Consider the following 12,011-nt stretch of genomic DNA (forward strand, 5'->3'; position numbering starts at 1 on the left):
GCCGCCAGGGTGCCACTGAGGTCCCCTTGATGAAGGTCCCGTACCCACACACTGCTCCCCTGGCGCCTGTCATGGTGCCCACTGTCACCAAGGGTGATGGTTAAATACAGAGGACACGTTTCACCGTGTGCTGCGCTGCAGTATTTCTCTTTCATATTATTGTGCATATTTGTGGCTGTATAGTTTATTCTTTTTTTATACCTGCCTGAAGGTAAAAATTAAGCACTAAAACTTTTTAAAACACGAAAGGCCCCTTTAAGGCAAGTATTCTGGGACACGCCCCCTGAAAGTTCGCGATTGGTGATTGGGCGGTGGCCGTGAGAGTCCCGTGTTGTGATTGGTCCAGGCCACAGCGACCCCTCTCCGGCGCAGACTGCCGGGAAGATGGCTGACGCCGGGACGGCGAGACGCGGGTGAGCAGCGGGGCGCGGAGGCCGCTGCGTGTCGGGCCGATGCTGCGGACGCTGCCCGGGGTGGAGGAACGTCGCCGGGTCTCTCTGCCGCCCGCCGCTCGCGTGTAGCCCGTAAGACGGGGGGCGTCGCTCTGCGCCTGCGCCGCGCCGCGCCTGTAGTCGGTGGAGTGGAGTCGGCGGGGACCCCGGGACCCCGCGCTGCCGTTAAATCGTCGCCGACGCCCGTCTCGGGAAGGCGTGTCCCCAGCGCCGCGACTGCCGCAGCGACAGCGGGGCCTGTAGTTGTCCCGCCCGGGAGGTAGAACGCGTCCTCCGCTGGTAAACATGTGAGTAAAGAGCCGAGGAACGTAAACAGCTCGGGATCGCGGAGGGAGGTCAGAGGTCAGGGGTCAACGTGCAGAACACGGACCCCTGGTCCGACAGCTGGGTCTATTTCCGGAGAACATAAGATCTGAAACACGTCCTTTCCGGCGTCTTTACTAATGTCACATTGACTGTGTTGTCCGGCGGTTACGTCAGATTTTGTCTTGGACGCGTCCATGTTGCAAGTCTTTCTGTTTCCAACACACATTTTTTTCTGAACAAAGTTTTAAAAGAGGAGGATCCTGTATGTATGATTGACAGCTGTCACACCTGCATCTTCCTCATTCTGGACGATTATCCCCCTCCTGTCAATACGGGACACGCCCAGATGTAGGGGAGGAGCCTGTATGTATGATTGACAGCTGTCACACCTCCTTCCTCATTCTGGACGATTATCCCCCTCCTGTCAATACGGGACACGCCCAGATGTAGGGGAGGAGTCTGTATGTATGATTGACAGCTGTCACACCTCCTTCCTCATTCTGGACGATTATCCCCCTCCTGTCAATACGGGACACGCCCAGATGTAGGGGAGGAGCCTGTATGTATGATTGACAGCTGTCACACCTCCTTCCTCACTCTGGACTATTATCCCCCTCTGTCAATACGGGACCTGCCCAGATGTAGGGGAGGAGCCTGTATGTATGATTGACAGCTGTCACACCTCCTTCCTCATTCTGGACGATTATCCCCCTCCTGTCAATATGGGACATGCCCAGGTGTAGGAGCCTGTATGTTTGATTGACAGCCCACCACCAAATATGACAAATATGCTCTTAATTGCATCATGATAGGTGAATGTGGCATATTACCCATTCTCAGAAAATAAATTCTTTTACATAATTAAGGTCCTTTAGAAGCATTAAAGAGCCGTAATCACTATTCCACAAGGACGTAATGTTTGTGGCTGAGTTTATTTATAGTGCTTGTTCGACTGGTTGTTCTTGCGAAAAGTTGGAATCCCGGTGGTCTGGATGGATGAATTGATACGTTTTGGTGCTGTTGTGTCTGTCTGTAGGTGTCGTGTCTCATGTCCCAGAGCCGGACCACCCTGCCTACCATGCTGCTGCTGTCCACTGGCCTTGGCCTCCTAACGAGACTCCTGTCGCCCGTGCAGCTCTCCAGGCCGCGCAGCGCTCTGAGCGGCATGTACGGCACGCGCCTGTACGGCGGCGGTGGGGGCAAACCTGGCCGGCGTGCTGGCCCCCCGCTGCTGGAGAACCACCACCACCCGGTTCCTCCACACCACACACACATCGCGCCTCAGAACTACCCACTTGTCTACCAGGGTCGTCTGGAGGGTCATCGGCCACACTACCAAGCACTGCCACACCCCCACTACCAGCCCAGCGGCCACGCCCACCATGGCAAGAAGAAGACGTGGAACTTCATCCACGAGAAGATGACGTACGACACGTTCTTCACGATGAAGCGGCTGATCGACCGCTCGCGCAGTGTGGATGAGGTTCTCCGCTGGGTCACGCAGAACCCTAACAAGATCTCGCATAACCACTACCCCATTGCCCTGCAGAAGATCGGGCAGCTGCTGCTGCTCCAGCAGGCCGGGAGTGGCACTGCTGGGGGAGGCGGGGCCCCAGCAGATGGGGGCATGGCCACCTCTCCCGGTGGGGTGCGTGGTGACAGCCCCTGCCGGCAGATCGCGGACCATCCAGACTTCCAGACGCTGTGCGACGCCATCGTGAATGACTGCGCCAAGTTCGACAACTTCAGCATCGTCAACTGCCTGTACGCCGTGGCGGCGCTGGGTACGTGGAGAATCTCAAATTCGTACTGCCTCGTAGCTGGAACAGGATAAACAGGTGTGACGTCATTCCTGGCTCTGAGTGACGCGGTTAGTGCGTCCTTATAGTGCTGAATTTAGCCCCTGGTTCGTTATCGGATTGGTTTAAAAGGTCTTCATGGCCTTGACAGTACCCGTCCGATGTGCTTCAATCGTACGCTCCTCCACGTGCTCTCAGGTCAGCAGGACATTCAGTGTTAGTCATCCAAGGAGGAAAATCAGGGGTGCTCCAGGTTTTGGAACGCAGTGCCCTCGAACATCAGGCCAGCCTCCCTTCCTGCTTTTTTACGAGCACCCTCCCTGGCGTGGGACCATCTCTGTCTGTTTTGTTCCGGTTGTTATTATCATCTCCTGGTTTTATTGGCTGAACAGCACTTTGGTCAACAGCGTTGTTTTAAATTTGAGATTGAACTCGACAGCGTCCCCATTCCACTGCTTTCTAAAATAATTGCTGCTGAACTGGGTCATCATGATTATATAATCATGTTTTTTTTTTTTTTTTTTGTGTTCAGGTTTACCCAGTGACTCTCAGATCGTTCAAGTCCTGGAGGCGGAGTCCCAGGGCCGTCTGTCCCAGTTCAACCAGAAGGACCTGTCCATGGTGTTCAGTAGCAGCATGAAGCTGCACCCGTCCAGCCAGCACCCTCTGATCGAGGCCTGCTTGTCGGGGCTGGAGAAGAACGTGGAGCGAGAGCGCCACCCGCAGACCCTCTTCCTGCTGCTGTCCTACTACCGCACCAAGTGGCGGGCGCTGCAGGCATCGGGGGACGGCCCGTCTCCGGAGCAGCTCCTCCTCAACCGGAAGATCCTGCGGCTGGTCAAGCACACACTGTGCAACGTTAGCAGCGTCCGCGACCACGAGATGGCGCTGCTGGACGAGATGCTGTCGGCCTGCGTCCGCGAGGCCAGCAACAAGAGCCTGGAGCTCATCTTCAGCTCCCACCTCTTCTACCAGAACCGCCAGGAGAAATTCATCAGCAGCCTCGCCGGTGGGTCCACCGTCCTCCCTTCGCCAAATTCCAAAAACATATAAATAAGGAAACAAAGCATGACAGTCTTCTATTCTTCTAATACAAAGGACAGGGGGGATTTATTTTATTTCTGCTTACAGAAGCCATCACAGACTATATGTTCAGAGCAGCGCTCCGAGACATTCGGTTCCTTTTGCGTTTTGTGATTGTTATTTTCTCTGCTCACCTGAAAGACGAGCTGCCCAAAAAGGTGGACAGCATCACCCCATACACCATGGCCCTCATCGCCAAATATGTGGCCCGGCACCGCCTCCGCGAGACCCGCCTCCTCGACACCATCGCCGAGTTCCTGGTGAAGAAGGGCGAGTATCTGGACAGCAAGGTATAGATGTTCTGTGCTGGAAGAGTGTAGATGGTGCAGAGTGGAATGTCTCATTTTCCTTCACCTAAACAAGTAGATAGACATTCCTTAACTTTACGTGGAGATCTTGGTCCTCTGCACGCCCAGGGCACCATGCAATGTCCTCAGGCAGGGTGATTTTCGCCCCTGGATGCCATGAATAGAGAGGACATGCAGGGGTGTCTTTTCTCAAGGACCGTTTGCGTTCATGATGATCCACCACAGTAATGGTGACTTGTCTGAAGGGGTTTTGTTGAGAACTGTGGTTTTTGAAGCATTTTCAGCTTTTTTTGTGCGTTGCTCTGGATCTTGTTAATACACCAGTCAGTTTAAATTTATTCTGGTATCTCTCGCGGCTTTTCATCAGGTCATCCAGAAGCTGGTTTTCCCCTTCAGCCGGATGAGCTACCGGCCGGCAAATGAGGCTCAGTTCTTCACCAAGCTGGAGGTGGTTCTGGAGCTGAAGGCCCTGAGTTCTCCTCTGGCCACCGTCAACATCCTGATGTCCCTCTTCCAGCTGGGCCATTTCCCTGGACTCGTTCTGCACCGTGTCTTCTCCCCGTCCTTCATCAGCAATGTCACAAGTGGGCGGCATTCATTTTCAATATACATACTCACTTTACTGAACACACATATAGTTGTTTTTGGCGGGCTGTTTTAATTTTAGTTTCAGTCTAGTCTTTTAGTCCAGACCCTAGACTAACCCTAATCCTAGGGGGCGTAACCGAAAATAATTGAGAAGCTCTGCTATACACACTTTTTTTTTTTGGTTTTGTGAATGGTGATGACAAACAAGTCTGAGCAACATACCTGAATTGAACAGCATGGCTAATCGTGAACGCTGAGCAGATTTAATTGTGAACTAATTGTGGCTTATTTTAAACGCTGGGCAGGATTAATCTTGGTTTATCGTGAACACTGAGCAGGTGTTATTGTGGCTATTAGTGAATGTTGAGTAGGTTTAATCATGGTTAATCGTAAACGCTGAGCAGGTTTAATCTTCGTTTATCATGAACACTGGGCAGGTTTAATTGTGAACTAATTGTGGCTAATCATGAATATTGAGGAGGTTAATTGTGAGCTAAATGTGGCTAATCATAAATGTTGAGAAGGTTTAATCGTGGCTAATTGTAAACGCTGGGCAGGTTTAATCATGAACTAACCATGACTGCTGAGCAGGATTAATCGTGAACTAATTGTGGCTAATCATGAATGTTGAGCAGGTTTAAACGTGAATGTTGAGCAGGTTTAATCGTGAACTTATTGTGGCTAATCATGAACGTTGAGCAGGTTTAAACGTGAACGTTGAGCAGGTTTAAACGTGAACGTTGAGCAGGTTTAATCGTGAACTTATTGTGGCTAATCATGCATGTTAAGCAGGTTTAAACGTGAATGTTGAGCAGGTTTAATCGTGAACTTATTGTGGCTAATCATGAACGTTGAGCAGGTTTAAACGTGAACGTTGAGCAGGTTTAAACGTGAACGTTGAGCAGGTTTAAACGTGAACTTATTGTGGCTAATCATGGATGTTGAGCAGGTTTAAACATGAATATTTAGCAGGTTTAATCGTGAACTTATTGTGGCTAACCATGATCGTTGAGCAGGTTTAAACGTGAATGTTGAGCAGGTTTAATTGTGGTTAATCTTGAATGGCGAGCAAGTTTAATCATAGTTAATCGTGAATGATGAGCAAATTTAATCGTGGTTAATCATGAACATTGAACAGATTTTATCATAGCTAATCAGGAATGTTGAGCAGGTTTAATCGTAGCTAATCATGAATGTTGAGCAGGTTTAATTGTGGCTAATCATGAATTTATCATGGCTAATCCTGAACTTTGAGCAGTTTTAATAGTGGCATATCATGAATGCTGAGCAGGTTTAATCTTGGTTTATCTTGAACACTGAGCAGGTGTAATTGTGGCTAATAGTGAATGTCGAGTTTAATCATGGTTAATCGTGAATGATAAGCAGGTTTAATCATGGCTAGTTGTAATCTATACGTGACTGTTGAGCAGGTTTAATCGTGAACTTATTGTGGCTACTCATGAACGTTGAGCAAGTTTAAACGTGAATGTTGAGCAGGTTTAATCGTGGTTAATCGTGAATGGCGAGCAAGTATAATTGTGGTTAATCATGAACATTGAACAGATTTAATCATAGCTAATCCTGAATGTTGAGCAGTTTTAATAGTGGCTAATCGTGAATGGTGAGCAGGTTTAATCATGGTTAATTGTGAATGATAAGCAGGTTTAATCTTGTTTTATCATTAATGCTGGGCAGGTTTAATCAGGACTAACCGTGACTGTTGAGCAGGTTTAATTGTAGCTAATTGTGAGCTTATCGTGGCTAATCCTGAACGTTGAGCTGTTTTAATAGTGGCTAACCATGACCGATGAGCAGGTTTAATTGTAGCTAATTATGAATATTGAGCAGGATTAATCGTGACTAATCGGGAATATTGAGCAGGTTTAAACTCTTCTTCTGTACCTGTCGTCCCTCAGATAGTCCGTACGCTCTGATCGTTCGCCGTTACCTCTCTCTGCTGGACGCGGCGGTGGAGCTGGAGCACAGGGACTATTCTGGACCGCGCCTACAGGACTCCCACAAAGTGCTGATGTTCGACCACGCCCTGACTGCAGATGAGGTCAATCGCAAATACAGGTCTGTTAGCGCAGAGCAAGTCTTCCTTGGTCTAGGAAATGATATCCTCCTTTATCTCATAAGTGTTCTTAACATACGCTACTCACAAAAATAAATTTATGGAAAAAATAAAATATATCATAATTATATTATATCATAAAAGTAGGGTGTTAAAGTAGAAGCATGCAATGGAGATTTTCTCATCTCAAACTATTTATTGAAAAGCCAACAAAGCTGGTGAGTAGCAGAACAAAAAATCTCTCAGTAACATGTCATGTGCCCTTGAGCTTCAATTACAGCTTGACCATGCTGTTCACAAGTTGATTTATTGTCTGCTGAGGCATGGCATCCCACTCTTCTTGAAGGGCGGCCGCCAGGTCATTGGGGTTCTAGAGAACACAGTTTTGAACCTCTACACTGCATCTCAGCTGATCCCAGAGGTTTTCTATGGGATTTCGGACTGGAGAAGGAACCCCCGAGGATCCCAAGTGTCCAGTAGTCATTCCACAATAGGGTGGTAGTAGCCTAGCGGCTAACACACTCGCCTATGAACCAGAAGACCTAGGTTCAAATCCCAATTACTACCATTGTGTCCCTGAGCAAGACACTTAACCCTGAGTGTCTCCAGGGGGGGACTGTCCCTGTAACTACTGATTGTAAGTCACTCTGGATAAGGGCGTCTGATAAATACTGTAAATGTAAATAATATTGTGACCTTGAAGCCTGGTGGTGTGGTCAGGTACTCTTGCGAGTCGTCTAGAATGTAGACCACGCAGATGTAAATGGTTTCAAATGGGATGATGTGACTCTTGAGTCCCTGACACCTCCCTTAAATGTTGACTAAAATTCATCATCCAGTTCCGCAGGGCAATTTTCATAACGAACAGTTCATCAGTGTGGGATTTGGCCAAAGGACGTCCACTTTTATGCCTTTCTGTGACTATTCCAGTCTCTCTGGGTCTCTGTTGCAACCTGCTGAGGACTCTCTGTGAAGCTCAGTGGCCACTTCCATATGAGAACATCCTGTCAAATGTGAACAGCATGATGGAGGGATTAAACACAAATTCTGATTGAACCACGATATTTATCGGTTGATGCATCGATCAAACACTTCACTTTCACTAATAATATCCTCAACCATAAATGTGTTGGTGACTGGTCATGCCATTATTAGCCTTAATGACCTGCTTGTGCAAATCTGGGTTTATATGAATGAGTTGTCATCGTTTTCTCCTCCACAGTTATAAGGGCCTGGTTGCTGAGGCTCTCCGGCAGCTGGTTGGGGAACATGGCTTCAAACAGGACGAGGTGCTTCCTCCAGGATATTACACAGGTACTTCAGCTTCCACTTTTTTAAAAATGATTGACCCAGTCACTGTCTGCTGCGATTGGTTGAACTGTAATTCTTCGTGTCCCCTCAGATTTCCTGTTGTGGATTGACAGCTCAGGACGAGTTCTCCCAATAAGGATAACTTTAGGGGGCGCACATGTGGGTGTGGCTCCCAAATCAGCAGATGGCCTAGTCACCATCGCCACCCTTACCTCCGACTTCCAGAAGTTTTCTCCTTTTGTCCCTTCCCTGAAGGATGGGATCGACAAACAACCAGCCGATGAATCGGCTTTTCTCCCAGCCCACATTCGAGCCCCACCTGCTGGTACTCAAAGGGGCGGCTCTAATGGTGGAGTCGGACTGGACTACAGTCCGTACTACACCTCCCCAGATTACTACACCAGTCTGGCCAAAGAACACTCTCTGGAGAGTCAGGACAGCTCCACCCTAAGCAGCCCGTCGGACTGCCTTGCCCAGGCGGGTCCCACCGCTGCTGGGACAGCTGCGGCTCCGGACTCCCTCTTCCAGTTCTCCATCGGGAAGATCCTGGAGGATGAGACAGGAGCCGCCATCCCGTCTGGAGTTGCTCCAGTGCCCAGCTGTGAGCTGACCAGTTTTTATGAAGGTGTGTCTTACCCAGAGGGTGTGGAGACTGAGATTGTGCCCGCCTCCAATCCCCAGCTCCACCCCACTGATCACCCGGATGCACAGAGGGTTGCAACAGAGCAACAAATCAAAAGGTCGGTGCAGATATCTGGCTAAATTTCTACAGGTAAATGTTAGAGTTTGGTGCATGAGATCAAGCCTGTTGTCTTTCCTCCCGTGAAGGGTCATCATGTCTGTGAATGACAAATGGCACTACTGCCACAACTCCACCGTGCTGGTGGGCTCCCGAGCCATGAGGGACCGCCACCTGCAGCTGCTGGGCTACCACATATTACAGGTATCGAAATGCGCAGATATTCCATCATTTACAGACGTTTCCATCCACCAGAGTCATGAACCACACACACACACACACATATATATATATATATATATATATATATACACACACACACACACACACACACACCGAACACCGTTACCCCACACACTGCTCCCCGGGCTCCTGTCATGGCTGCCCACTGTGTGCTGTGCTGCAGTGTATCACAATGACCACTTTACTCTGAAAAAACTTGTTAATATTAGAACTGACAGCTAATGTTTCATGTGATTCTCTCTGGCTCTCTCTGTGTCTGTAGTTGCCCTACCTGGAGCTGGAGAAGCTGAATGGGATAGAAGAAGTGAAACAGTACCTTCACAAGAAGCTCCTGGATGTGTCTTTATGACAGTTGAAATGCAACACAATAACGTGTTTTTGTTGTTGTGCTCGGTCGGTGCAAGGATGTGGCAAACAAAAATAAGCAGACGTATGACTAAGTTGCATATCTCCAACCTGTTCCTGCTGGTCCTCTCTGATGCACATGAGCTTCAGGCCTGCAGCTCCTCTCACCTGAGGGACCTGGGGTCAATACAGAGCAACAATCTTTAGCACTTTTTGAAATACGGTTTTATTTTTTTGGTCGGGGTGGAATGATGGGATGTGTTTCTGGTATTTCTCTCTGTAGGTGTTCTTAAACCCATTTTTTTTAATTCTTCAACTACTGGCGCTGTTTTGCAGATTTGTATTCCACTAAACAAGATTTCTCCGTTAGCTTGATAAAGTTGTATCGGACGAAGACGGTGTCTTCTACTGTCCAACTAGCTGAAAAGTCATGTTTTGTGGAATGCAGCCCCTGACCTGATGTTTTTACTGGGTCCGGGTTCTTACTGAGAATGAAGATCAGTCATATGAAGGGGTCACCGATGTGTATAGATTTCCCCCTAAAATAACAGCCGCGGGTTCCTGTAGAGCGATGCAGTTGATTGTGGGAATCGCCCTCGTTGTCAGTTCCGAGCGTTTCCACTCTGCTGTTTGTCGGGCAGGAGACTCGTAGGGAGAACTTCTTTTGGTGGTTGTTACTTTTGAATGTGTGAGCAACAGAAGCGTGGATGTATGTGGTGGGATGCAAGCAGGGAGAGGGCTGGGAAAGTTTATATGAACATATAAAATGTCTATATAAAGTCTTATTAAGAAACCATATTTGGCTTTGAGTATTTTATAATTCGTGCAAAATGATTTATACAGTTTGAGTGAAGAGATCTCGCTGTCTTTAAAGTCAGTTTATTCGTCAATCACAACGTTGACAGCGGGTGGGGGGGTGAGTGTTGGTGACTGTGTCCTCAACATTGGAGGTCCTATGCTGTACTCCCTCTACCCCATGACTGTGTGGCCACTCACTCCAAAACAACGAGGTCGCGGTGTCAGGAAAACCACCTCCAGCTGACCAAGGATCTGGTGGTGGACCTCCAATGTTGAGACGGCAACTGGATTACAAGCCCCTCAGCAGCAGTGGGACTCCAGTCGAGAGGGTGAGCAGCTTCAAATCAAGTTCAAGTTGAGCTTTATTTTCATTTCGGCTACATACATGTTAGACGGTACACAGTGAAGGGAAACAACGTTTCTTCGTGTAACATCTAAACAACATTACATACTGACAAAGTGCACGTGTGCAACACAGACAAATTAGGCTACAAATTAGTGAAAAAAACTAGTGAAATGAATAATAAATGTGCAAAGTAAAATAGTGCAAATACTGCTGTGTAGAATGGAACGGTGCATTAATCCATAATATTACATATAGGTAATATTACTCAATATAACAGAGGTCGTGTTTGTGTGTGTCCGTCCCGAGTGGAAAGTCCCTGAGTGTTCAGGTGTATGATAACCTGTGGGATGAAGCTGTTGCAGAGTCTGGCAGTGAGGGCCAGCACAGCACACGGTGACACCGTGAAACGTGTCCTCTGTATTTAACCATCACCTTAAGTGAGCAGTGGGCACCATGACGGGCGCCCGGGGAGCAGAGTGTGGGGACGGTACCTCAGTGGCACCTGGACTGTTTGGGATTTTGGGTTGTGTGATTGCTGTGTGGTGGTTCTGTGATGGTTGTGATTTCTGTGTGATGATTGTGTAATTGCTGTATGGTGTCTGTGTGATGGTTGTGTGTTGGATGTGTGGTGGTTCTGTGATGTGTTAAGTGTAACTGTTGTTTGATTACTGTGTGGTGTCTGTGTGATGGTTGTGTGGTGATTCTATGATGGTTGTATGATTTACTGTGTGATGTGTGACTGTTGTGTGGTGGTTCTGTGATGGTTGTGTGATGGATTTGTGTTGGTTCTATGATGCGTTAAGTGTGACGGTTGTGTGGTGGTTCTGTGATGGTTGTATGATTACTGTGTGATGGTTGTGTGGTGGCTCTGTGATGTGTAATTGATGTGTGATGGAATGATGGTTGTGTGGTAGTTCTATAATGGTTGTGTGATTACTGTGTGGTGGCTGTGTGATGGAACGATGGTTGTGTGGTAGTTGTGTGAAGGCTGTATGATGGTGTATTAGGATCTTATCGAACTCTGTTTGATTCTCTGTAAATTCCCACTGTTTGATCTGATGCGTGAGACTGTTGATGTTTCCATTTTCCCATGAGAACCTGCAGACTCCCTAGCCTGGGTGGGAGGCCAGAAGAAGCAATAATTACCTGGGGCATGGCGGGTGGGTCCCAGAATATGGAATGTACCTCCTAATCCTGGACCGGAGGGACAGTGTGGGTGTCATGCTTTCTCAGAACTAAGGTCTGCTGGCTGCTGATAGTCTATCTGCTTACAGCCACGCCCCCGACCCCCACCTTCACCCAACCGACCGGTTGGTTGCATCAGCTACATTCAGCTAGTTTTAAAGGTTATGGTTTCAATTACACACACACAGCAGATGAGGCCTAAAATGTCATTTATTTTCTACTGAAAGGTTTTCATCATCTACTCGCATATTTTTTATTATTATAGTCTGAGGACCCCTTGATGAAGGTCCCGTCCCCACACACTGTCACCAAGGGTGATGGTTAAATACAGATGACACGTTTCACCGTGTCACCGTGTGCTGTTCTGCAGAGTTTCACAATGACAATCACTTCACTTCATTTTCAAAACAGATTTGCTGTTATGAAATCAGTGA

General features: G+C 48.0%; 1 protein-coding gene across 3 annotated transcripts; it reads left to right on the forward strand.

Annotated features, from left to right (window-relative positions):
• The first annotated feature begins 301 nt into the window (after positions 1-301).
• On the forward strand, positions 302-10,044 carry LOC114788985 (uncharacterized). 3 transcript variants are annotated; one of them, XM_028977999.1, is made up of 10 exons: positions 302-413; positions 1,795-2,542; positions 3,090-3,566; positions 3,782-3,930; positions 4,316-4,532; positions 6,453-6,612; positions 7,833-7,924; positions 8,013-8,661; positions 8,750-8,864; positions 9,166-10,044. In XM_028977999.1, exons 2-10 carry the CDS (start codon positions 1,807-1,809, stop codon positions 9,250-9,252), a joined length of 2,682 nt encoding a protein of 893 aa, XP_028833832.1. In that variant the 5' UTR covers positions 302-413; positions 1,795-1,806; the 3' UTR covers positions 9,253-10,044. The 3 variants fall into 3 exon arrangements, with proteins under 3 accessions (XP_028833832.1, XP_028833834.1, XP_028833833.1); XM_028978001.1 differs by having other exon boundaries at positions 374-524; XM_028978000.1 differs by lacking the exon at positions 302-413 and adding an exon at positions 536-739.
• Positions 10,045-12,011: the final 1,967 nt, after the last annotated feature.

The sequence above is a fragment of the Denticeps clupeoides genome, chromosome 4, assembly GCF_900700375.1.
Source record: "Denticeps clupeoides chromosome 4, fDenClu1.1, whole genome shotgun sequence".
In the NCBI taxonomy this organism is placed as follows: Eukaryota; Metazoa; Chordata; class Actinopteri; order Clupeiformes; family Denticipitidae; genus Denticeps; species Denticeps clupeoides.

What these genes read in the sequence shown, in the direction of transcription:
- LOC114788985 (XM_028977999.1), top strand. Translation starts at nt 1,807, where the DNA reads ATGTCCCAGAGCCGGACCACCCTGCCTACCATGCTGCTGCTGTCCACT. An exon ending in GCGAGTATCTGGACAGCAAG is followed by an intron (nt 3,931 to 4,315) that starts GTATAGATGTTC and finishes GCTTTTCATCAG; the next exon opens with GTCATCCAGAAGCTGGTTTT. An exon ending in TCCTCCAGGATATTACACAG is followed by an intron (nt 7,925 to 8,012) that starts GTACTTCAGCTT and finishes GTGTCCCCTCAG; the next exon opens with ATTTCCTGTTGTGGATTGAC.